Source organism: Haliotis rubra, unplaced genomic scaffold (genome assembly GCF_003918875.1).
Source record: "Haliotis rubra isolate DU_JTF1 unplaced genomic scaffold, ASM391887v1 Scf194, whole genome shotgun sequence".
Classification (NCBI taxonomy): domain Eukaryota; kingdom Metazoa; phylum Mollusca; class Gastropoda; order Lepetellida; family Haliotidae; genus Haliotis; species Haliotis rubra.
The window spans coordinates 414497-440001 of record NW_025765936.1 but is presented as its reverse complement, the minus strand read 5'-3'; the positions used below and the strand labels follow the sequence as shown (position 1 = coordinate 440001).

At 41.0% G+C, this 25505-nt stretch overlaps 1 protein-coding gene across 1 annotated transcript; it reads right to left on the bottom strand.

Annotated features, from left to right (window-relative positions):
* Positions 1-1692: 1692 nt before the first annotated feature.
* LOC124274739 (aminopeptidase N-like) lies at positions 1693-23900 on the bottom strand. Its single transcript, XM_046710110.1, has 20 exons — positions 23843-23900; positions 23352-23523; positions 23053-23220; positions 22694-22805; positions 21430-21550; positions 20765-20916; positions 19128-19211; positions 18467-18601; positions 16218-16283; positions 14589-14767; positions 13931-14040; positions 13103-13248; positions 12613-12668; positions 10100-10247; positions 8995-9074; positions 7875-7985; positions 6498-6668; positions 3932-4072; positions 3084-3159; positions 1693-1851 (listed from the first exon to the last, which is right to left on the bottom strand). Exons 1-20 carry the CDS (start codon positions 23898-23900, stop codon positions 1693-1695), a joined length of 2445 nt encoding a protein of 814 aa, XP_046566066.1.
* Between the last annotated feature and the right edge of the window lie 1605 nt (positions 23901-25505).

Genomic DNA, 25505 nt, shown 5'->3' with positions numbered 1-25505 from the left:
GTTGTGTCATAGAAAATCTTTATGGTCATCAATCATATGCATATTTTACTACAACTAGTAAGTAGTTTTGATTCTTTAACTTCCGTGAAGCGATCTGAACACAAGTAAGATATCGTTTCAGGCTTCCACAACGCTCGCTTCGCACTCACAAACATAACCCATTTAGCACGAACTGCGGGGTCCTGTGGAAATCTGTGCATGGGGACACCATCGCCCGACCTCTAGAAGCAATTGACGACAAAGCAACGATTCGGCATGTCGTCCTTGATGTCGAGAAATCATCAAAATGATGAGCGTGCTACACATTTTCTATACAACTAACTGAAAATCGTTCCTCATATGACGTCACTGCAGTGCTCTGGCGACAGAGTTACGTAGCCTGTCTGTGGTTTCGTTGGCGGGCGAGAGGGAAGCAGGCGACTTTTTGGCCACTTTTAATCGCTCGGTATTAATTAACCACAAGTTTTTTAAAGAATAAATTTGGTGTTCCGCATAAGACTAACCACAAATCTTTCATATGTAATGGTTAAAAGAGTAACAAAAAACAAAGTGGTTCTTTATGTAGCAGGAAGATGAGAAGATTTGTTTGTATGTCTGGCAAATGATCATTGGCGCATTGAACATTGATCACCCTACATATACCAGTCATTTGTCAAGGTTATTGCCACAAAACAGTTCATAGTAACAATGATTTTCACAGAAGATACAATGGTTTAGGCTTTTGGTTTCGAGTCTAGCTGAAAATACATCCATTCTCACTACACTCTCTACAACTCAACACAGAATTGATCCCTAATGCCTTCCGAATATATCAGCATGTTCAATAAAGTGTGACATCAAATGTATTTCACGTATATATGAAAGCAATTTCAGAAGATGCATTTTAACGGATTAACTAACAAGTTGCACATTTCTCCAGCTGTGGAATATGTACAATAAGCCGGTGACTTTTCTGTATCTTGTGTGGTCATTTAGAGATTTCACAATTCAGATCTGTAGGAGCTGATTCCTATTCTGAAATCAACATCACTGATCCGATACCATTTTCCACAGTTCAGCCACATCAACCGCTGCCAACTGTGAAGAAGTCAAGTCAATATCTGACTGATGTCTCTAATTCACGTGAATCTCGGCCCAACTTCACAAAGCGATTATAATGATCGTAGCGCTACTTCTGTCGTAAGCCTGCGCTAAAGTAAAGGAGTTACGATGTTCGTAGAGCTACGACTGTCGTAAGCCTGTGCTAAGGTATAGGGGTTACGATGTTCGTAGTGCAACGACTGTCGTAAACCTGTGCAAAAGCATAGGGGTTACGATGTTCGTAGGGCTACGACTGTCGTAAGCCTGCGCTAGAATATGGGGTTACGATGCACGTAGCGCTACGACTGTCGTAAGCCTGTGCTAAAATATAGGGTTACGATGTTCGTAGCGCTACGACTGTCGTAAGCCTGTGCTAAAGTATAGGGGTTACGATGTTCGTAGCGCTACGACTGTCATAAGCCTGACAGTGTGCTAAAGTAAAGCGGTTACTATGTGCGTAGCGCTACAACTGTCGTAAGCCTGTGCTAAAGTATAGGGTTACGATGTTCTTAGCGCTACGACTGTCGTAAACCTGCGCTAAAGTATAGGGGTTACGATTTGCGTAGCACTGCGATCACTAACGGCAGCGAAACCTATCGCCTAAGTGATCAATTACGGCAGGTATTCTGCGAAACCCTGTTCTGTGAGCCACTCTTTGATGTCGTCACCATTGGTCTCCAGCCAATCCAAATTAGCCTGCGTTGCCTTAATGGCCTCCTGAAATGTAGTCTGATACTCCTCTGCTATGGTGGTGTTGGCAAATGACTGTAGCTGAAATAAGAAACATAGATACTGTTTACAACAGCACTTAAATTAGGTCATGGGACATTTATAGACTTACAAATGAATCAGATTCATCCAGACTAAAATTTGTCAACAGCCTGTAAAAGTTTTTCTGTTCAAGCATCAAAGGCTATGCAATCTGTATCCAGTTATTGAAAAAAACTGCTTGTACCATCTTTGATTGTAAGATTTTACCGATTCCTTTATGTGGGTCCGAAATTTGGGGAACTAAATATTTTCACTCTATAGAAAAGGTTCATGCATCATATTTTAAATGCTTCCTAAATTTGGGAAAGTATGCTTCAAATAGGGCTGTATCAGGGGAAACTGGGCGTTGCAATATATTTGTACTCACCAGATTAAGAGTAATAAAATTGTGGATGAAATTATTAAAAATGGATTCTTATAGGTACCCTAGGCAAAGCTATTTTCCCCTAAAGCTACAAGATGATATTGGCAAGCTTAATTGGGCATCAGAGGTTAGACAGTTACTTTTTTCGACTGGAGTTTCTCATGTGTGGATTTCACAAACGGTTGGAAATGAATGTAATTTTTTATATGTTTTTAAGCAACATCTTCAGGACATTTTCTTCCAAGAATGGTCTATGTCTATAAATAATTGAAGTTTTTTAGAAGACTATTCTTCTCAAAAATCTTTGCTAGAACCGGAGTTTTATATTATGAATCTACAAGACAAAACGTTAATACGGGCGTTGTGTCAATTTAGAATTGGCTTTCATGATTTTAGAATTCACTATTTACGCAAACCCAATAGAGCTTTCAGTGATACAAATGAATCTATCTGTAAAAATTGTACAGGTTATATTGAAAGTGAATTGTTCACGTATTATTTGTGTGTACCAAGTATTCAGATTTACGAAGTAAGTATTTATCATTTATATCAGCATCTGTAAGAGATAAACAAATATTGTCCAGTCTGTTAAATTCTAAAAATATTGATATTATCAAATCTATAATATTATTTGAATGCAAGAAATGTCACCACCACCACGTGCATTTAATCATAGCAAGTGTATTTGTACTATAGGCCTTTAGTCCCGAAATACTGAATAAAAATGAATCTGAATCAGATTTGTGGAAAGTTGACCACTGAACGATGCTCAGAATTATTTAGAAATATATATGTACTTCCAAACATTAAAGATTAGCCCCATGTACCTATGAAGCTTTGAGCATCAAACGTACTAGTACACACCTACCTCGTTCAAAAGGTATCCCATGTTATAAGCAGATGCTATACTCCTTATCAGTGAACCTAGTCGGAAACGGCCGTGTCTTCAATGAAAAGAAATATAATATTAGTTTACTGTAATACACAGTTTTGTGACACACATGTAGACATATAGATACAGTGTCAGCTCAAAGATGATTGAGAGTCGAGGTACACAAAAAACAGGTGGGACATACTGATCATTAATACGGTCACAATAAAGACTTATCTGGGATTCGAACCCGCGATCAACTCGGGAATTCGTCACAGTGACGGGAATTCGTCAGAGGTGAAGGATCCGGGTTACAGTTGATCTTCAGCAACCTGAACTAAAGGCATCGTGTGGTCAGGCTTGCTGACATGGTTGATACATGTCATCGTATCCCAATTGCGTAGATCGATGCTCATGCTGTTGATCAGTGGATTGTCTGGTCGAGACTCGGATTATTTACAATGATGCGACGATAAGCAACAAATAACAACAACAACATTTTCAAATTTGACGCATCACTGACAAAACTTACGTTCGATGTTATTACCTTTTATGGGGCGGTGAGGTAGACTAGAAGGTTAAAGCATTCGCTCGTTACACCGAAGGCCCTGGTTCGATTCCCACATGGGTACAATGTGTGAAGCCCATTTCTGGTGTCCTCCGTCGTGATATTGCTGGAATATTGCTAAACGCAGCATAAAACCCAGCTCACTCACTCATTATTACCACCGTGATTCTTTTTCCTATGTTCCCATGATTATTAGTTGGGCAAGTGACTATATCAATATATACATGAGCTGGGATGTGCCGGATGCCACAGAAGGTTTACTCAGTGTGGTACTTACTTGTCATGTAGAGTCAGGAAGTTGTTCTTAAGGAAGTTCCAGGTTATATCCCTGGCTGCCGCATTGCCGGAAACGATGTATATGATGAAAAACGCATCCAGAGAGCGGAAGGTAGTATTGTCCAATGACATGTCTAGCAACCTGAAAAGAAACTTGTAAAGATGGACAAACCATCATCGCCGTTGTCATCGTTATCATCAACGTCGTCGTCGTCGCTATCATTATCATCATCATCGACAACAAAATGTTCGCAGTCGTCATCATCATCAACGACATCATCAACAACAAAACCATCGTTGTAGTCAACATCATCATCAACGCCATTATCATCATCATAATCATCATCATCATCAACAACAACAACAAAATCATCGCCGTCGTCATCATCATCAGCGCCAACACCACCACCACCATCATCATCATCATCATCATCATCAACAAGAACACAAACATCATCATCGTCATCATCAACAACAACAGCAAAGTTAAATATGTTATGCTTGACTGTGTGGACTTGCAAGAGGTTCGCATCATCAACCAGAAACCCGATTGAGTTGAAATCTCGTAATCAACAAACTTTAGTTAGTAAGTTGATGCGGTAATATTTCAGCTATATCGTGACGAAAACCAATTTGTCATTGATAAGGAATGCGTGTAAACTAAAAAAAAGGACATTAAAACAACTAGAGTGTCACAGTTCGAATTGAAACTATGTAATGTTAAAACTAATAGCACTATTCAGATAATACGTGATATAAAAAAGGCTATAGATCGCCAACAAGTGAGTCAAGAAACTTGAAAGACATTGGTCTGATTCATAAACTGTAAATATGTTTGTATACTACTATTTAGTTGTTTTTAAAATATGGCTTTTGCTTAAATTGTAAATGATATTGTTATAACTCATGGTTTAAATTATATGACCTGCATCCCGTCTAGCTTCTTTTTGAGTTTACTGTACTCAATTAGCAGCATCTGGGATAACAGTTATAAGGTTATATTTATATAAGGTTATATTTACACAGAAGAAATAGTTCAATAAATACTTTATTGATTCAGGAGAAAAACACATATTTATTGACTATTATGAAATTTGAAAGTAATTTTAGTTTGAACATATTTTATTATTATTTATGAAAATGAATTGGGATTGGTGAAGTATTACTGCTCATGTTAACACCGCTCCCATGCATCATAAAATATAAAGCGAAATGGAGGATGTGACGTCATCGATATTGATAAATATATTTTTAAATACATATAAATATATACAGATTACATCAAATGCAACTATTCTCTAAGTAGTCATAATTAGAGACTTACAGTTGTGTGTGTCTAACAAGCTATTTTAGGAATATAAATCAATCACGAGAAAGTTGTTGAGTAAATTTAAGCATTTCCCTGAGAAAATTTGAGGCGCTGTATCTTGATGATATAATCGTGGACGGATTCAAATATATTCTGGTTTACACAAGGAGTAAATTCTTTGTTTCCGTTCAAAATATCATCCAGGTTATAACGGGTAGTTGATATCCACAAGAGCAACGCACACTGTTTATTAAATGTCTGTTATACTTATCGGCGACTGGGTCGCTAGATGCGAGCCTGAGGCGGCAGTGAACGATTTGACAAAAACAAGAGCCATAATTAAGATCAATATAAATCTTTTTTCGGTTTTTGTAATTAGGTTTTAAAATTCTTTGAGACTGCATGACTCTTTGGAATTTGGCGGGGCATTCTATAAATTTATTGTGTCGGGTAGAAAGGGTTGGCATGAGAGGCAGTTCGACTGGAAAAAATTCTTGTATTTCAGAGTTATTTCTTTACTATAGCTTGTAGTTTCGGAGACGGAGTAAATCTGAGTAGGTAAATTAATTTCTCTTTGATCACGAAGTTACCTACACAAAGTGTTTAATTATTAAAGACATTTACATGAGTATGTTAATCAATTTATCTTATAAAGTTTCATGAAGTAACCTCCACAAGATTCAGTTACATAGCAAATCAGTAATTAGCTAGGGTGAATCCATTCTATCAGACAGGGGAGTATGGTGTGTTTTCGTTGTTAATTACCTTCTCCACTGTCTCATAACTGGGAGTCTCACAACTGGGAGTTATCACAACTGGGAGTAGACCGTTTGCACGAGTTTTTTTGCAGGTTACGGGACAGGTGCGGAGTGGTGACGAATGTTATAGGGGAACGCATCTGCATGCAAGTTACGCAAGTGCGATTGCTTACGAATTTGATAAAGGACGCATCATCTATCTTCTTCCAGGTTACGGAAAGGCAGAGAGTAGTGTGTGTGTGTATGTGTGCGTGCCCGCGTGAGTGCGTGTGTGTGATGCGTCTTCTTGCAAGTTACGGCAAAGGCGATTGGAGACAAATGCGAAAAGGGAGCAAATCTCTTTGCAGGTTACGGAAAGGTGCGAGTGGTGAAGAATGCGATAGGGGACGAATCTGCTTGCAGATTACAGACGTGCGATTGTAGACAAATGCGATAAGGCGACAAATCTCTTTGCGGGTTACGGCAAGGTGCGAGTGGTGAAGAATGCGTACGGCCATCACCTTTGTAAAAGCCACGGCTGTGTCGTGCAGGAGAGAGCGTTGAACCATTCGAAGCTGTCATCTCCTGCAGTATCCTCGGCCTTGTATCGGTTGTAAGCATAGTTCCATTCTGCCATTCCCCCGTATCGTATAGCGTTACAGGGCACAAATCTCATGAGGTCGGGGTTGATCCTAAAACAGAGAGAGTGAATTAGTGAATATCTCCTTATTGTTTGTTTGTCTGTTTATCAGTGAGTGAGTGAGTTTAGTTTTACGCCGCACTCAGCAATATTCCAGCCATATGGCGGCGGTCTGCAAATAGTAGAGTCTGGACCAGACAATCCAGTGATTGACAGTCTGAGCATCAATCCACGCTATCGGTGTATGATGGCACACGTCAACTACGTCACCGCTCGATGCTGTTATTCACCCTAACGAATGACTGATATTGTGAGCAGATCCCCACTGCAGGAACAGACAAATCACATATGTCACAGAATCTGATCATCAGTGTGCGAAATAGTTTCCAAATTTTTCAAGCCAGTCGGGATAGCCATGCCTGAAAGTTACTAGCCCACAGAATAATTCACTTGTCCGAAATTCAAATGTTGACACGGATTTCATCATTAAGCTGCTGATATGATGAACATGTTTATCAAGCCATAATCGTGCATTATTCAAAAGTATATTATAACTTAACAAGTCGGAGAGAGTGAAATATGAAATGCAATCTAAGTATCACCGATTGTGGTAGTTTAGCGACTTCAGCGTACACGTTGTGCGGAAAGCACCCAGTTCGATGCCCACTCACTCAGAGGCCTTTGCTGGAATTGTTCTTCTCGCATCGTAAATCATTCCACTGGCTCGATTGCCTGTGGCTAGTAAAAATCCAGTCGGACCAGTAAATCTCCACAGTCACTGGCCTGACTGGCTAGTGAATTTTCATGGGGTCATTTTGTACATATATCACTCTCTCCGACTTGTTAAGTTATAATACACTTTTAAATCATGCAAGATTATGGCCTGATAAAAATGTTCATCATATTAGTAGCTTAATGACGAAGCCCGTGTCATGCCGACATTATTTTATTCTCATCTATTTTTGTAATCTTTTGCTTAGTTCTACATTCAAATTTCGGGCAAGTGAAATATTTTGTGGGTTGGTAACTTTCAGGCATAACTGGCCCGACTGGGTAGCAAAATGTAGAAACGATTTCGCACACTGTTAAATCTATCATAATTCTAAATCCAATTTAACTGCACTGTCCACCTCTTAAATCTGCACCCCCAATACCTGATACATGTGTATGTACCTCTTTGGGCCTGTGGCCTTTATAGCTGAACTCTTTACTCTTCTCATAGACGTTTAATTTATTTCTGTAAAATTGTTCAGACTACCTGTTATTGACTGGGTCCGTCATCATCTCCCGATACAGCCTCAGAGCATCGTCCGCGCATTCCTGGAGTCCATATTCGCAGGCATAGTTGACACCGCGAGTTATCTGGAATCTGTACACGTGTGTATGTTGATATATAGTGATGAAGAGATATTGTAACATGAAAATACTCGGAATTGTCAATTTTGAACTCACTTCTCAATTAAACTGCATATCGATTAATCATTGCGGAATAGCGAATACAGTCGACTGCAGTTATTATAAACATAAATGGACCTCTATATGTTTTCTTTGTCGAAGCCATTACAACCATTTCAACTAAAATATACATCAATCGACCAGGACAAAATAGTTCCTTTCCATTTCTGTCAGTGCTGGAATGGGTACAATGTGTGAAGACCGGCGTAAAACGTTACTCACTCACTCTTCGACCAATTCAAACCGGAAAACCGCCCAACGTTGCTTAACTTCAAGTAATTTGTGACCTGAGCTCTATGCTGACGATGTGTACATAAACAGGCTACCATTCCATTTGTGGTTACCATTATGTTCCAATTATGTGAGGCAAACATTTTGGACAGATAATGTTAACTAATGTTCCCTTGACCTTGACCTACAATAAAACTACAAGATTAAATAACGATACTTCTGATACTGTATGGATTAACGAGTTTGCTTGGTCAGCTGGCGGAGGAGAGGGGCAATTATACTCATTACAATTCTGGGACAAATATCAGGTTGTTGACATCGCATGTACTGAAGGTGAGCGAATGGTGACCTTTGGCCTGTTCATATAACTGTAATTCCTGGCTGATGGAAAATATTGTAAGTATTGTCAACTGGGTTTCAACTGCACTACAACACCTAAAATTCAAGTGAGTGAATATCGTTTTACGCCGCTTTTAGCAATATTTCATCAATGTCACGGCGGGGGACACTAGAAATGGTCTTCACACATTGTACCTATGTTGGGAATCGAACCCGGGTCTTCGGCTGTACTAGAGAACGCTTTAACCACTAAGCCACCCCACCGAGCCCTTTAAATTCAAGAAACAATATGCTCCTATAAAGGGGTTAATTCAATACATATTTCTGACCACGGAGACACAGCTGCTACTTACACGTCTATTGGAAGAGTATCAGCTTGTATGTTCATCCTGTAGTGGTTGTAGGTCTTGTTGGCGCTGACCTTCATGAATTCCTGAAATATAAACAGTTTTACATTATTATCTATCAACAATGAGTGAACACAACTGTACTATTACGCTTAATAAAGCTACGATCCGTGAAGATCCGGGTAGAACTAATCTTCAGTAACCCATGCTTGTCGTAAGAGGCGACTGACGTGATCGAGGTATGTCAACGTAACAAGCTCTTCGATAATTATGAAGATCCGGGTTAGAATTGGTCTTCAACAACCCATGCTTGTCGTGAGGGGCGACTAACGGGATCGGGTGGTCAGGCTCGCTGACTTGGTTGACACATGCCATGGTATCCCAATCCCTCCTCCTCCTCTCCCCCCCAAAAAAAAACAAACAAAACAACAACAACAACAACAAACAAACAAACCCCCAAAACTGGCCATCGCATTGCAGGAAGCGTGGGGGAAAACTCCATAGGAGAGACTTCTTCGAGACGGTGCCGAACAGTAATTGCTGCCAATGCTGGTCATACGAGGTACTAATGTGTTGGGGAACTCTTTGTCTGTAGACGTGTGAATTTTCACCTCTTTACCATTGAAATTACATGTAATAATTGCTCTTTAGCTAACGCAATCAATTCTTCTGGGATAGCACATGCGTTTCATTTGTTTAATAGTGTAACATGGACTTGTATGTTTGTGTTGACTTGGCGTCGTCACTATAGGGCTGAAGTAATGCCGATTTCACGTTATATTATCACTCACTCACCATAGTTTGTTCGGGGACTGACGTCACCATTCTTATCCCTCCTATGAGAAACGTTGAACAGATTCACTCTCGCTCGTGTGTGTAGTTCTATTGCACGACAATTTTTAGAGTAAGCCTGGGTAGACTCAAACAGAAGCTACTATGGTGGTCCAGTTTATGGTTCACTATAAAATTAACACGGAATATCCTGAATAGATGCTACGTTAATTAAATGTAATTATATCAGTCAACATATTAGTACTCAGATCAGTGGACGGGTAGGGGAACACCTTTGACTTCTCGTCATACGAGAATTATACGGTATTTTAGAACTTACCATATAGGCGCCGTAGTATTCACTACCTTGCAAAGCACTGGCGAGGATGTTGGAATGTTGTGACAACGCATGCCAAGAGACATAGTCGACGTCGTTTTTGAGGAAATTCAAAGTACGAATGGCAATCCTCAGCTTCACGACACCGGCTCTGAAAGTTTGAAGAGATATTTATGTACACGTGCAGATTGTTAGGCGGTGGTCGGTCATGATACAGGGCCCGTAAGTAGGTCACGGCACTTCGCGAGACCTTAGTACTTCCGGTGACAAACAACGTTTCATACCTTTTGGAATGCTCTCATGGTTGTCAGTTGACTGTAAGGAACGGAGAATCCTTGCAGGAATAACACATGCTTTGTCTAACCATTCCCAAATGAGCAAACTATTACGACTGTCAACAGCTGTGACAGCCAAGCATGGCTGTACACTTGGTCCGGTCTAGTAGGGTCATATTTAGCGGTCGCGCAATTTGGAACCAGAAGTGGTTCTTGAATATACGCTCGTCATCTGAAATCTGGCACCGGAAGTAAGCTGGGCCCCGTCTCACATATCACAAGTTGGTGCACGCAAAGGGAGCCAGGAACCAACTTAGTACCGGAAGTAGCGCCTCGCGAGACTTACAGGACCTATACTTACATGTATGCCGCGACCATATGGTAGTATATACACGATGCTCTAGAACAAGAGTGAACACATTCATGTATTGACCACCCAATGACCACCACATACCCAGGTAAGGAGTGACCATCCTATCAGCACCTAACGAGTGGTCATCAAATCATCATGTCAGAAGTAACCACCCCATTCCCAGGTAAACAATGACCCATTCCCAGGTAAACAATGACCCATTCCCAGGTAAACAATGACCCATTCCCAGGTTAAAACAATAACCCATTCCCTAGGTAAACAATAACCCATTCCCAGGTAAACAATGACCCATTCCCAGGTAAACAATGACCCATTCCCAGGTAAACAATGACCCATTCCCAGGTAAACAATGACCCATTCCCAGTTAACAATGACCCATTCACAGGTAAACAATGACCCATTCACAGGTAAACAATGACCCATTCCTAGGTATACAATGACCCATTCTCAGGTAAACAATGACCCATACCCAGGTAAACAATGACCCATTCCCAGGTAAATAATGACCCATTCCCAGGTAAACAATGACCCATTCCCAGGTAAACAATGACCCATACCAAGGTAAACAATGACCCATTCACAAGTAAACAATGACCCATATCCAGGTAAACAATAACCCATTCCCAGGTAAACAATGACCCATTCCCAGGTAAACAATGACCCATTCCCAGGTAAACAATGACCCATTCCCAGTTAACAATGACCCATTCACAGGTAAACAATGACCCATTGCCAGGTAAACAATGACCCATTCCCAGGTATACAATGACCCATTCTCAGGTAAACAATGACCAATACCCAGGTAAACAATGACCCATTCCCAGGTAAACAATGACCCATTCCCAGGTAAACAATGACCCATACCAAGGTAAACAATGACCCATTCACAAGTAAACAATGACCCATATCCAGGTAAACAATAACCCATTCCCAGGTAAACAATGACCCATTCCCAGGTAAACAATGACCCATTCCCAGGTAAACAATGACCCATTCCCAGGTAAACAATGACCCATTCCCAGTTAACAATGACCCATTCACAGGTAAACAATGACCCATTCACAGGTAAACAATGACCCATTCTCAGGTAAACAATGACCCATTACCCAGGTAAACAATGACCCATACCCAGGTAAACAATGACCCATTCCCAGGTAAACAATGACCCATTCCCAGATAAACAATGACCCATTCCCAGGTAAACAATGACCCATTCCCAGGTAAACAATGACCCATTCCCAGGTAAACAATGACCCATACCCAGGTAAACAATGACCCATTGCCAGGTAAACAATGACCCATACCCAGGTAAGGTGTGACCATCCAATCGCCCCGTAACAAGTGGCCATACCCAGGTATGAGGATTGAACATACTGGTTGGTTTGTTGTTTAAAGGCCACACTGAGCCATATTCCACCATTATGGCGGCGGTCTGTAAATAATCGAGTCTGGACCAGACAATCCAGTGATCGACTGCATAGCATAGGAATTTCTTCATAAACACATTTTAAGCCACCAAAATCCAAAGGTATGCCACTTCAATGGGAAACAGCAATAACGCAGCAATATTGCAGCGGTCTGTACTAGACAATCCAGCCATCAACAGCATGAGCATCGATCTACGCATGTGTCAACCAAGTCAACGATGACATGTGTCACCCAAGCCAGCGAGCCTGACCACCCGATCCCGTTAGTCGCCTCTTATGACAAGCATGGGGGGTGATTAATTCTAACCCGCTGTCAACAGGTAAGGAGTCACCATCCCATCCAAAGGTAAGGAGTGACCATCCTACCACCATTTAAGGAGCATCAAATCCCTAAGTACAGATTTACCGTCCCTCCAGTTCCGTCAAATGATAGTTACTTACTCTTGAAGTGTCCATGCATCGTTTATGATCTGTGCGCGGGTCGCTGGTGGAAACACCTGGGAATAAGATAAATTATAGTAGAAATGAATTAGTTGGAAAAAAAGCTGATAACGAATGCAGCATGAACGATAGAAAGGTCGGAGCATATGCAGAAGAGTAGAATACATTCCCCTCCTCCCTGAAACATTCTTCAGGGTCTGGAGCATTCTTACGGCCCTGAAACATGTTTACAGCCATGAAACATTCTTCCAGCGCCGAAACAAACTTCCTGTCCTAAAACATTTTTACAGCCTTTAGATATATATCCTGTCCTGAAACATGCTTCCCGTCTACAACATTCTTATCGCCCTCTGACATTCTTACTGCCTTGAAATATTCTTCCAGACCTAATTACTCTTCCATCTCTGGAACTATTCTTCCAGGCCTCAAACTTTCTTGCTGTTCTCAAACAGTCCTCATGTTCACAGCGAGGAAAGACTGCAGCACATACCGTGTGGTCTGTCTCTAGTTGTTTAATTAGGGCCATCCAGTTTCTCTCCTCGTAATTAACCCTGTAGAAACCGGACTGCTGTCCATTCACGACGACCCACGCGTTCTCCTGTGAAGGGTCGGGGATAATTGGGTCGCTGATGTCTTCTGTTGAGAAATACAACGGAAGAGTTATTTTCCCCCTCTCTGTACAGATACGATGACCAACGTTCCGGATTATTTGAAATGTACTCTGTTTCACCTTCCTGCCAATGTGCTGGTGTTTCAATGCGAGTTGAATCGAATGCCTACATTGTTGTCGCCTAATGGAGCATCACACCCAATTGAAAGCCCAGCCCAGCCCAGCCCAGCCCGGACCGGACCGGACCGGACCGGACCTCGTGACCATTCCCAGTAAGTATTGACCAAACGACACCACAACATGCCAGCTTCAATTAGAGTTACATGTTTTCCAGTTTGAAGAATACCACGAACATGGTTACGGATCTGACAACTATATTTCTAAACTTTCACGTCATTTCATCCGAAAGTGGCAGCCTAACCGGAAGTGACGTTGCAAAAGCTAAAATGAGGATGCTAAAACCGAAATGACGCGACAAAGCCCGAACTGATGTGAACGATGCTTTCGTAAAGCCTGCCTTTCCCGGCATACCTGCATCGCCACAACTATGAAGTTATATTTTATTTCTACCACTAACGCTTTCTACGCTTTCTACGCTTCGAGAGAATATATCCAGGAATATTTTACTACTCAAACCGGAAACGGTTAAGGGACACAACTCATGACCAGATAATATGACATCATATATTCAGTATGGATTCTACTTACTCTCTTCTTCTGTCGTAGCCAACCATGCAATGTCGTTGTAGCTGTACACATTGTTGAGGTTGCTGTTGTTCTTGCTGGAGGCGATTGTGATAGGGATTGTCCATTTGTAGCTGTAAAGTAGAGCATTCACGTGAGGGAAACATATTAGTCTTCACTTGATGGATCCTGAAACGTGCCCCCCAGGCAGGCGGTCAGGAGGATGATGACGTTTGGCGTGTACGTGGGCATGATAGTGGGCGTGAAGGTGTGCAGGTGGGCGGACATATAAATCCTATGAGTGAGTGAGTGACCGGAGTTCTGACAAGCAGCACTGTTACAATCTGTGAGACAGCGGAATGGAACTTTTCAAACATCCCAAAACCTATGTTCGGACGAGCCGCTGGGGTACCCATGTGGTTAAAGCGATCCCACGCAGATAGCCCAGGTTCGATTCCTCAAAATAGGTACAATGTTTAAATGTTGCTAAACGCAGTATAAATCTCAGTCACTATGCTCGGACCGACAACTCTCTTTTCTGGTTTTCTTACACCCAGAGGTACGTCTACATCATATGCAGTTTGACTTGCCCAGATTAGACGGTTTACTTGTTGATGTAATGGAGTTTGGAATAAACAACATTGAACAATAAACAGTTAACAGAAAATACCACCATATTTACCCAAAGGGAGCGGTGTCCCCGGTAGTGTTGGAGCTCATATTGTTGAGGAAACGTTCCTGGCGGACGTTGATGGTTCCAGGACCTGTGACCTTGACAGTGACCAGAGGATAGTTCATCTGAGTGACCCAGGGTTCAAAGATCTCTGTCATGTTGATAGGGGTGCCTTCAGCTACAGATTGCTGTGGATTAAAAAGATCCAATGCATTATATATTTGATAAGTCATGATATTTTGGCGATTCACTTTATGTGGCCCGCCTCCGTGGTGTGCGGGTTCGATGCCCGGCCGCGTCATACCAAAAGACATTAAAATATGGTACTTGTTGGCCCCTGTCTGGCACACGGCATAAATGGGTACAACAAGGACTGGTTGTATAATGTTGAGTCAGTATAATGTGTCTGACTGGGGTATTCATGCTTCACTGCGGCATGGTATCTCAGTGGGCTAGCACTATAAAACCAGCTTCAGACTGGGCTAGTACAAGCAGCCACACATACACACGCATGCATGTCGTCATATGAGTGAAATATACGTACGTGCGACGTTAAACCCAAATTCACCTCACCTCACCTCACCTCACCTCACCTCAACTCAACTCAACTCAACTCAACTCAACTCAACTCAACTCAACTCAACTCAACTCAACTCAACTCAACTCAACTTACCTCACCTCACCTCACCTCACCTCACCTTGGACATGCGAGTGAAGGATTGTGGAGTGGATAATATAGGTAGTCAATTTTCGGTTGTCAGAAAGATACTAACACCAAGTCAGTATTACAGAATGGAAATGGTGGATTTACGAGCTTGCCTGAGTGATACAGAAAATCAACTTGGGGATGTACAGATAGATTTGAAACAGCTATGTGGAACTTAACGCAAAATCTGCCGCAAGTCAGTGTGACAGGACTTAGGATGTAGTAGTGCTACTTTCAGATCACGTCATTTCGTGGTGTTTGCTGTAGTGGAAACTGTTTCTAAGTGTGTAGTTCTGCTAAACTAGCACCCGTGAAGATCCGGGTTAGAATTGCTCTTCCGTTACCCACGCTTTTCATAAGAGGCGACTAACGGGATCGGGTGATCGGTCTCGATGACTTGCTTGACACATGTCATCGTATCCCTATTGCGCAGATCGATGTTCATGCTGTGGATCCCTGGATTGTTTGGTCCAGATCCGATTATTTACAGACCGCCGCCATATAGCTGGAATATTTGTGAGTGCAGAGTAAAACTAAACTCACTCACTCACTAAACTAGCCTCTTCATGTGTACAGCGATGAGAATGCTTCCATTTTGACACGTGGTCGTAAAATCATTGGAAACCACACATACCCCACGTCATCAAACCTTATTATCTGCCTTGTTTCATATTGAACCTTTCATGTCAAGAAATCTAATCAACGTGTCCATGTTTGATTGTCACTGTTCGGATATGTGGCTGGTGAGCATCTATCTGCGCCAGACAATCCAGTGATCAACATAATGGGCATCAATCTACGCAATTGGGCTACGGTGACATGTCAACCAAGTCAGTAAGTCTGTCCACCCGATCCCGTTAGTCGCCCCTCACGACAAGCATGGGTTGTTGAAGACCAATTCTAACCCGGATCTTCATAATTATCTGACGTACCTCTGTCAGAGCGTCGAACAGGTCCTTTTGCTCTGCAACGCCGTACTGATGTCTCTTCAAATATCGCTGAAACAGAAATTAGTCATTTTGTTGTGAAAGAAAAATGTAAAATTTGTTCTATCATTTCTTGCACCATATTTGATTGTACGGTGTATCATATAGCCAATCCAAACTAACACATCTAGCCCTAATCGTAAGATGATCGTAACTCCTAGTGAACTACGACTGACGTAAAGTTACGAACGATTGTGTCACCAAAACATTAAATGTGTTCCGAACTGAGATTGACGACCTTTCTTCTCGGAACTACAGGTCTTGCGTATGCCTACATAGACTTACGTGCAAGTTTACGTCCATTTACGTGTTGTTCTTTAAGTGTGTTTGTGTGAACTGAAGAATGTGTGAACAAGGGATCTTTTTCATTTTAAAGAGATCATCCTTCTGTGAGCAAGTTAGTGACCAAACGTGAATATTGCATCTCATTTAATGTAGTGTAAATGTGTTTTATATTAACAAAATCAGCTGGTCAAACTCCCAAACAGGTCTAAGTCAGCATTTTCGATACATTTACCCTTATTGACATACTTACTGTGCATATGGAAAAAAATGTTGTTTATGTACCTTTGTATGTATATCTAACCTGTGTATATGGGTAATCTTGATGGGGCTGTCACAGGCCCTCGTGTCCTTGCGAGGATTAAAGATTTAAAAGATATTGTTTTTGAGATGACCCCCAACTCGAAATGACTGACTGACTGACTGAGTTTAGTTTTACGCCGCTTTTAGCAATATTCCAGCAATATCACGGCGGGGGACACCAGAAATGGGCTTAACACATTGTGCCCATGTGGGGAATCGAACCCGGGCCTTCGGCGTGACGAGCCAACGCTTTAACCACTAGGCTACCCCACCGCCCCCCCAACTCGAAATGCTTCACAGTACTTATACATCATGATAATGTATATGTACTGTGAAGCGTTTCGAGTCGGGGGTAATCTAAATTTCTTATATATATTTTTTAAATCTTTAATGCTCGCAAGGTCACAAGGGCCTGTGGGGTCGGTGGGGTAGCCTAGTGGTTAAAGTGTTCGCCCGATTCCCCACATGGTTCTGGTGTCCCCTCCCGTGATATTGTTGGAATGTTGCTAGCAGCGACGTAAAACCATAGTCACTTACTCACTCACTGTAAACTTGGTCTCGTCGCTGTATGACTGAAATGGCGTAGATGACGTCGTTACATTTTAACTCACTCACTCCATTTAAGTCATACTTACATTGAGCCCTCTGATGAAAAGGTCGTGTCCCATGACGAAGTGCATCATTCGAACCACGCAAGCCCCCTAAAAGTTGAAGGAAACGTATGTATTTAGACTAAAACATACACATTCGTCAAATCAGACAGACTGACAGGCTTTATTAGTTCAAACCATAATTAGGGGCGGTGGGGTTGCCTTGTGGTTAAAGCGTCCGCTCATCACACCAAAGACCAAGGTTCGATTCCCTACAAGGGTATAATGTGTGAAGTCCATTTCTGTTGGCCCCCGCCGAGATATTGATGGAATATTGTTAAAAGCGGCGTAAAACCAAACTCACTCACTCACTCATTCACTTAAGCCATAATTGACCTCTGGCTGTAGCAGAGAGTCAATGGTTATATTTCTAGCGATTTGTTATGGCCATTGAAGATAAAGTTCAGAGACAACTACTTGGCGAGCATAATTAACAATTGTCATGACTTTTGTTTCATATCTTCAGCGTTAAGTTTCTTGGCATGCTTTCACTTTGATATAATTGAATGAAAATTAGCATTGTCAGCTTTATGTAATAATATCGGTTAGTATACGACATCTTAACTGTTTGTAACAAAGGCAGATGAAACAAAATGACACTTGGGGTTAGTCAAACCAAACCGCACACGCACGCAAACACACACGCACGCGTCGATATATCCAGTAAACTAGGCCCAGGATTCCGATCCACAAAGCGTTAGTCACGTTACCACCTATCTCTATAACGTAACTCTATTCTATTGTATAGGCTTAAGAATAACGTAGTTCTACGGACGCTTTGTGGATCGAGCCCCTGGCAACTTGCTGTGTATTTTAGTCGAAACTCGTATAACGAACTATCTTTAGTGATCCCTTTGAGTTCGAGATAACCGTAGTTTACTTTAACTTGATGTGATCTTGAACGCGACGTTAAACCCCACTTCAACCTTCTCACCCTGCTCACTCATTACTAACTCATACCTTGCTGTATGTAATTGTGTCGAAAGAGCGCTCCACTTCAGCGTTACTCTCGACGTCGTTCGTCATTGGGTGCGACGTCTGCATACCGTCTCTGTACATCGCAATATACATCGACTGCACTATGAACAGCTCCATCTGAAGAGAGGAAGAAGATGTTGCAACCTTGTTGATTCTTTTGTTTTTGTTTTCACAACACTCATTTATTATTTGTTAGTTGTTTTACGCCGCACTCAGCATTATTCCAGCTATATGACGGCGGTCTGTAATTAATCCAGTCTAATTAAAACAGCATGAGCATAGATCTACACAATTGGGGTACGATGACATGTGTCAATTATGTCAGCGAGTCTGGCCACCCGATCCCGTTAGTCGACTCTTACGACAACCATTGGTTACTGAAGATCAGTTCTAACCCAGATCTTTACGGGTTATATTGTAGTTGTATGACAATGGATTGTACATAATCACGTCTCGACCAGACAAGCGTGTGATGGAGAGTGTCAAAAACGAGCCGACCACCTGACTTCTATATGTTCAGCTTTCTTTTACGATCTGCATAGGGGTAATATTCTTACCTTGAATCAGAAAGTGTTTTAACTGAAAGGACCAATGTGATTATTTAGATACTCACCGACCTTCTAGCTGGATAGATTGTGCCCACCACAAAGGAGCCCCAGAAAGAGGCAAAGGCCTCTTTTAGCCAGAGCCAGGACCACCACTTGGGTGACACAATATTGCCGAACCACTGCAACACACAGACACTTTAATGCTAGTATGTCACACCGTGACACACCTTACACTACACCTTACCTGTCAACAGTGAGTTATTGCAACATTCAGACATCATTGTTCTAGTATACTCCATGAATAAACACGATACACTATACCTTACCAGTCAACAGTCAGTTATTGCAACATTCAGACATCATTGTTCAAGTATACCACATGAATAAACACGATGCACGATACCTTACCAGTCAACAGTCAGTTATTGCAACATTCAGACATCATTGTTCTTGTATACTCCATGAACAAACACGATACACTATACCTTACCAGTCAACAGTCAGTTATTGCAACATTCGGACATCATTGTTCAAGTATAGTCCATGAATAAACACAATACACTATACCTTACCAGTCAACAGTCAGTTATTGCAACATTCGGACATCATTGTTCAAGTATACTCCATGAACAAACACGATACACTACACCTTACCAGTCAACAGTCAGTTATTGCAATATTCGGACATCATTGTTCAAGTATACTCCATGAATAAACACGATACACTATACCTTACCAGTCAACAGTCAGTTATTGCAACATTCAGACAGCAATGTTCTTGTATACTCCATGAATAAACACGGTACACTATACCTTACCAGTCAACAGTCAGTTATTGCAACATTCAGACAGCAATGTTCTTGTATACTCCATGAATAAACACGGTACACTCTACCTTACCAGTCAACAGTCAGTTATTGCAACATTCAGACATCATTGTTCTTGTATACTTGTTAAACAAACATTGAACCTCAACCAGTGTGTTTATTCTAGCAGTTTTATTTTTATTTGCTGGGGTGTTTTTGTGGATTGGGATTTGGGGCCCAAGGATATTTCTATCTTATTCGCTGATTGATAGATGATGCCCAGAGTTGCACCTGCTCAGAATATTTTTTAAAATTCAATCCCTGATGACGAAGCCGCTCAATAGACTTTTCACTCATCATGGATATGGTTTAACACGATTGTCCTCTCCGGAAGACTCCCGATACCAACTGCCATCGACGCCAACCGAGAGCAGCACGTGCATCTACATTTTTCCACGAGTGGATGAGCTTGCCGTCGTTAGGGCAGATCATTTTTCGTTAGAGTGAGATCAGTTTTACGCCGCTTTTAGCAATATTCCAACAATATCAGGGCGGGGGACACCACAAATGGGCTTCACACATTATACCCCTTTGGGGAATCGAACCCTGGTCTTCGGTTTGACTAGCAAACGCTTTAACCTCTAGGCTACCCCACCGTTCCCACATCATTGCTGAGAAAATATAATTGTGTACCACATTGTATTACGTTATTAGCCTTTTTATCAATTCTTGATTGCTCGGTTCAAAAATTCAAAACGACACATCATCGCAAATGTTAATTGGGCTTTAAAGTATCGTTATTATTCACTTTTGACAGACCTGTTCTTTTACATTTTCCAAAGCATATGCATCTAAACAAATTCACAAAGAAAACCATTAAAATAAGTTTTAAAAAAGAATTGTAATACTTTCGAGGAATTTGTTACCTGGTGAGATATCTCGTGCGAGATCACTTCGGCAACCCAGCTGTCTTGAGACGCTGTTGACACGCCCTCTTCGTAAAGAAGGCGTTCCCTGTAGGTGATGAGGCCCCAGTTTTCCATGGCGCCGAACACGAGATTGGGGATGGCGATGTTGTCTGCACAGACGCTGTTACTTTTATAGACGCTTAAATACATATATGTATTGTGAATTTTGTAATGTTACATATTGGGGAATAGCAACTTGTATAGGTAAAACACCTGACACAAATATATAAAAATATATGTAATATTCTTAAATCAAAAGACTTTAAATATTTAAAATTAGAAAAACTGGGTTAAAATACAAAATGTCACTTCAAAAGCGATTTCTATTTGTCAATATCAGAATGCCAGTTTTTCAACGCAAGAAGATGAATGACTGCCTCAAAATAAACTCTACGATATTCAAAAACGTTAAACTGACTACGAGAACAATAACATGCCTGGTGTATCGAGATCCTTTTCCAAAAACAACGACTAATACTAAAGAGTTTTGATCTTGACTTACCAAAATACTATCGATACCGTACCCAAATGCAACGTTATCAGCGCCTCACGTAAATCCACATTAAGGACTTGCTTATTGTTTCTTTAAGGAATACATGGCCTGAGTGAACTCGTCTACATACCAAGTTTGGTGATGGGATAGTCAGGGTCGAAGGTCTTCTCGAACCAGTCGAACAAATCCATGCCATACTTCTGGGCCCGACCGGCGTGTTGTATAGCATTAGGACGTGCCAGCGTCCGGTACTGCAACGACATAGAATACAGCATCATCATCAGCATTATCATTAACATCATTGTCGTCGTCAGCATTATCATCACCCTCATCATCATCATCATCATCATCATCATCATCATCATCATCATCATCATCATTAACATCAACAACAACAACAACAATCACATCATCATCACTGACGACGTCATCGTCGTTGTCATCACGATTGTTGCTGTTGTTATTTGCTAGTACAACATACCTGGTAAATATTTGTAAATTTAGAAGGATTTACAAGTTATTCCAGTTTCTTCTTTTCCCATGTACCCCGATTTAATCTCTCCGATGTCAGGAGGAATGTACAGACTTAATTATTTCAAGCATTTAACTTTGCGTCAACTCACAAAACCGAGATAAACGACCATTAAGCTTACAAACTACCTAACTATCAACTGAGATGTTACACATAAGTATATGTTAACACACCGTGCGATCAGTTTTAATACATATACGGCATACTCTTCACTAGGATTGGTACTAGTGTGTGAACCACGTCAGTGAGCCTAATCACCCGATCCCGTTACTCGCATCTAACGAAAAGCATGGGTTGCTGAAGACAAATTGTACCCGGATCTTCACGTTGAGATAATCACAGAGAACCATTACTAACGCACCATGCTAAGGACTTACGTTTCGTCCCTTGCCCCCATCCTCACCCCCCTTGGGCTGTTGAAGACCGATTCTAACCCAGATCTTCACGGTCGCATTTTAACTATCTTAGGAAGTAGCCCTCAGTATCACACTGTGGCAAAATGGGCTGTTGAGCTTAAGCGTGTACAGTGCAACACAAAGCTTGCTATGAAACCTTGAAAAGAATACAGGAATCACTCGCCCTTTATGTGTGTTCATAACATACGGTACAAACTGTTTTGTGTTACCGTGTCTGCCAAGATATATCAAGGTTGTCGTAATGGCAGTGTAGATGTAAACTACGTCTTGACTCTTAAAGGGGTGCTACGACGGATAGTCAAAGGCTGGACACCGGATCCTTAACAGGTTACAGTAGAACTCTCCTCATCACACATTACACTAAGTAAGTGTTAAAACTTCAAGATGCCTGTTGAAAATCCCATTGACGTTTGTGTAATTATAAATAGACAAAACTCTGACTGTACCGTTATGTTTGAGGTTTTGTTTTCCAGCTGGTCGAAGTCACAAATGATGAAGGCGAGGAGGTATGTGGACATTACCGGCGTCGTTGCAAAGGTATCAGCTGTATAGTTGCCCCTGTAATGGACAACATGCAAATGTTCATGCAAACGTTCAAAACGATGACGTCACGACGAATTATGTACCCATGGCAGGAGAGCTAACTGACTGTTAAGGTCCAGTTTCCACTGCAGATCCTGCAATCGACTGAAATCGCCATAACAGTCGCCACGCTGCTGTTGAAATGGATGTCGACCTCGTTACGCGATTTTGACTGGACTATACATAGAGTATGCACCTATACCACCTCGCTACACCCCCTCACCTGATCTCATTGGACAAGACTTCGGTATTAGACAGTGTCCGGTAGTTCCGTCCAGTGGTCGTCTTCCTGACCAGAGTAATGTCAAAGGTCGCCTTCAGAGCCGGTTCATCAAAGCAGGGGAACGCTTTCCTCGCATGAGATGGCGAGAACTGGGTGGATGCTAAGTAACTGTGAGATAAAGAAATATTATCAATCCAAATCTCAGGAAGTACAATTGAGATCACCACAACATGAGATCACAAATTATGACATTTTCAAGAATATTTGCAATATATATATGATGACGATAGAAACTGTACAAGGTGAATATATCAGGTTGGAGTTCAAGGACGTAGTGGAAAGGTTTGACAGCTGTAGGGAGGCGGTAGTTGATGACGGGGGCTGGTGTTGTAATTGTTGTGGTTGCTGTAGTTGTCATCGTTGCTGTTGTAGTGGCTGTTGCTGCTGTTGTTTTCTTTGAGCATGCACCACCTGATTGAAATCATGCAGATATTAATACCTCCAATATGGCAATTAACTTCATATTTCTTCATGTTTCCAGTTTTCAGAAGAAGAAGAAAACACTACACACAAAATTACTGAGTAATCAGTAACATTTGCAAAATTCATTTTCAACAAATATTCCCATTTTGTTAAAAGTACACATTCTGTTATTAGATAATCTCATATTCTTAGCCTAAGATTACTGGTGATACCAGGTGCACAACGAGCCCTACCAACACGGCAAGACAGACAGCAAGAAGGACCAAGACGAACGCCGCCCCATGGCTAATGTGAACTCCGCCGCTACGCTTCTCCTCTGGCATTGCAGCGGTACCGTTGAGATCGGACAGTTTATATTCCCCCATGGCCGCAGGGTTTTAGCTGGGGACAAACAACAAAGCCTGATTAAAAATAGTAAATGTCGAACACTGGCTCGAACACTCGAACGCCAGAGGACCTGTGCTAAACTTCAATGTGTGTAAATTGTATTAGATATGCTGAAGTACAGTAAGATGATACAAACTACAAATATATCACAAACGGGATAACAGGATAAATTGAACTTTTGTAAACAAAACCATCTCGGATATTTGATCCTACACTTACGGCTATGTGGAACTCTTGTTAGAATATACACTTCAGATTACTTGAATTTTTTTTTTTAAATTGATGATAAAATTTACAATCCTGTAAAGTTCATATTTACTCATCTTCACAAAGTTTGTAAATGTTTGTAAATTACGAAGGATTTTACTACTACTTTCACCTTTTCCACGAACCCTCTCTTTTGATCTCTCTGATATCAATGTGAGAAGGAGTGTGTAGACTTAACTATTTCAAGCATCTCTTGTTCTATTTGCGTGCATGTGACGTTAAATATTAACTCACTCACTCACTATTTGCGTGGAAACACAAAACCAAGTTTATATTATTTTGCAGAAATACATATTGCATCTTGCATGTGAGACATTTATACATGAGAAGAAATGAACTGCAGAAATAAGAATATTTTAATACAATCCATTTATGAGCGATATTAACGCAACTGAAGCTGACGAGTAAAGAAATAACAGAAATATATATTGTCCGTCAATATTTTTTTAAAGTCGGGATAATTTGTAATGTGATTGTTTGCCCTGTGATCCAGTAGTAAGGAGATCTATAAATATGTGTAACTTTACTTTGTCGGCATCTTTCTGGTTCTATGTTTCAGAATTGACACTGACTGCGAAAAAAAGTATGTTATATTATAGTATGGCTAGCATCCTCCACACTACCGTTGCATGTAGGTATTAGTTGTCATCCCCTAAACCACACGTCACCAGCCATAGTCATTCATCATCAGCATACCATACATCGATACAATATACACCAGTCAAGATGTCATGTAAATATACACCAGTCAAGATGTCATGTAAATATATACCTGTCAAGATGTCATGTAAATATATACCAGTCAAGATGTTATGTAAATATACACCAGTCAAGATGTCATGTAAATATATACCAGTCAAGATGTCATGTAAATATACACCAGTCAAGATGTCATGTAAATATACACCAGTCAAGATGTCATGTAAATATATACCAGTCAAGATGTCATGTAAATATACACCAGTCAAGATGTTATGTAAATATACATTAGTCAAGATGTCATGTAAATATATACCAGTCAAGATGTTATGTAAATATACACCAGTCAAGATGTCATGTAAATATATACCAGTCAAGATGTCATGTAAATATACACCAGTCAAGATGTCATGTAAATATACACCAGTCAAGATGTCATGTAAATATATACCAGTCAAGATGTCATGTAAATATACACCAGTCAAGATGTTATGTAAATATACATTAGTCAAGATGTCATGTAAATATACACCAGTCAAGATGTTATGTAAATATACACCAGTCAAGATGTCATGTAAATATACACCAGTCAAGATGTTATGTAAATATACATTAGT

What these genes read in the sequence shown, in the direction of transcription:
- LOC124274739 (XM_046710110.1), bottom strand. Translation starts at nt 23,900, where the DNA reads ATGGGGGAATATAAACTGTCCGATCTCAACGGTACCGCTGCAATGCCA. An exon ending in CAACCTGATATATTCACCTT is followed by an intron (nt 23,221 to 23,351) that starts GTACAGTTTCTA and finishes TTTATCTCACAG; the next exon opens with TTACTTAGCATCCACCCAGT. An exon ending in AATACTACGGCGCCTATATG is followed by an intron (nt 9,075 to 10,099) that starts GTAAGTTCTAAA and finishes TTTATATTTCAG; the next exon opens with GAATTCATGAAGGTCAGCGC.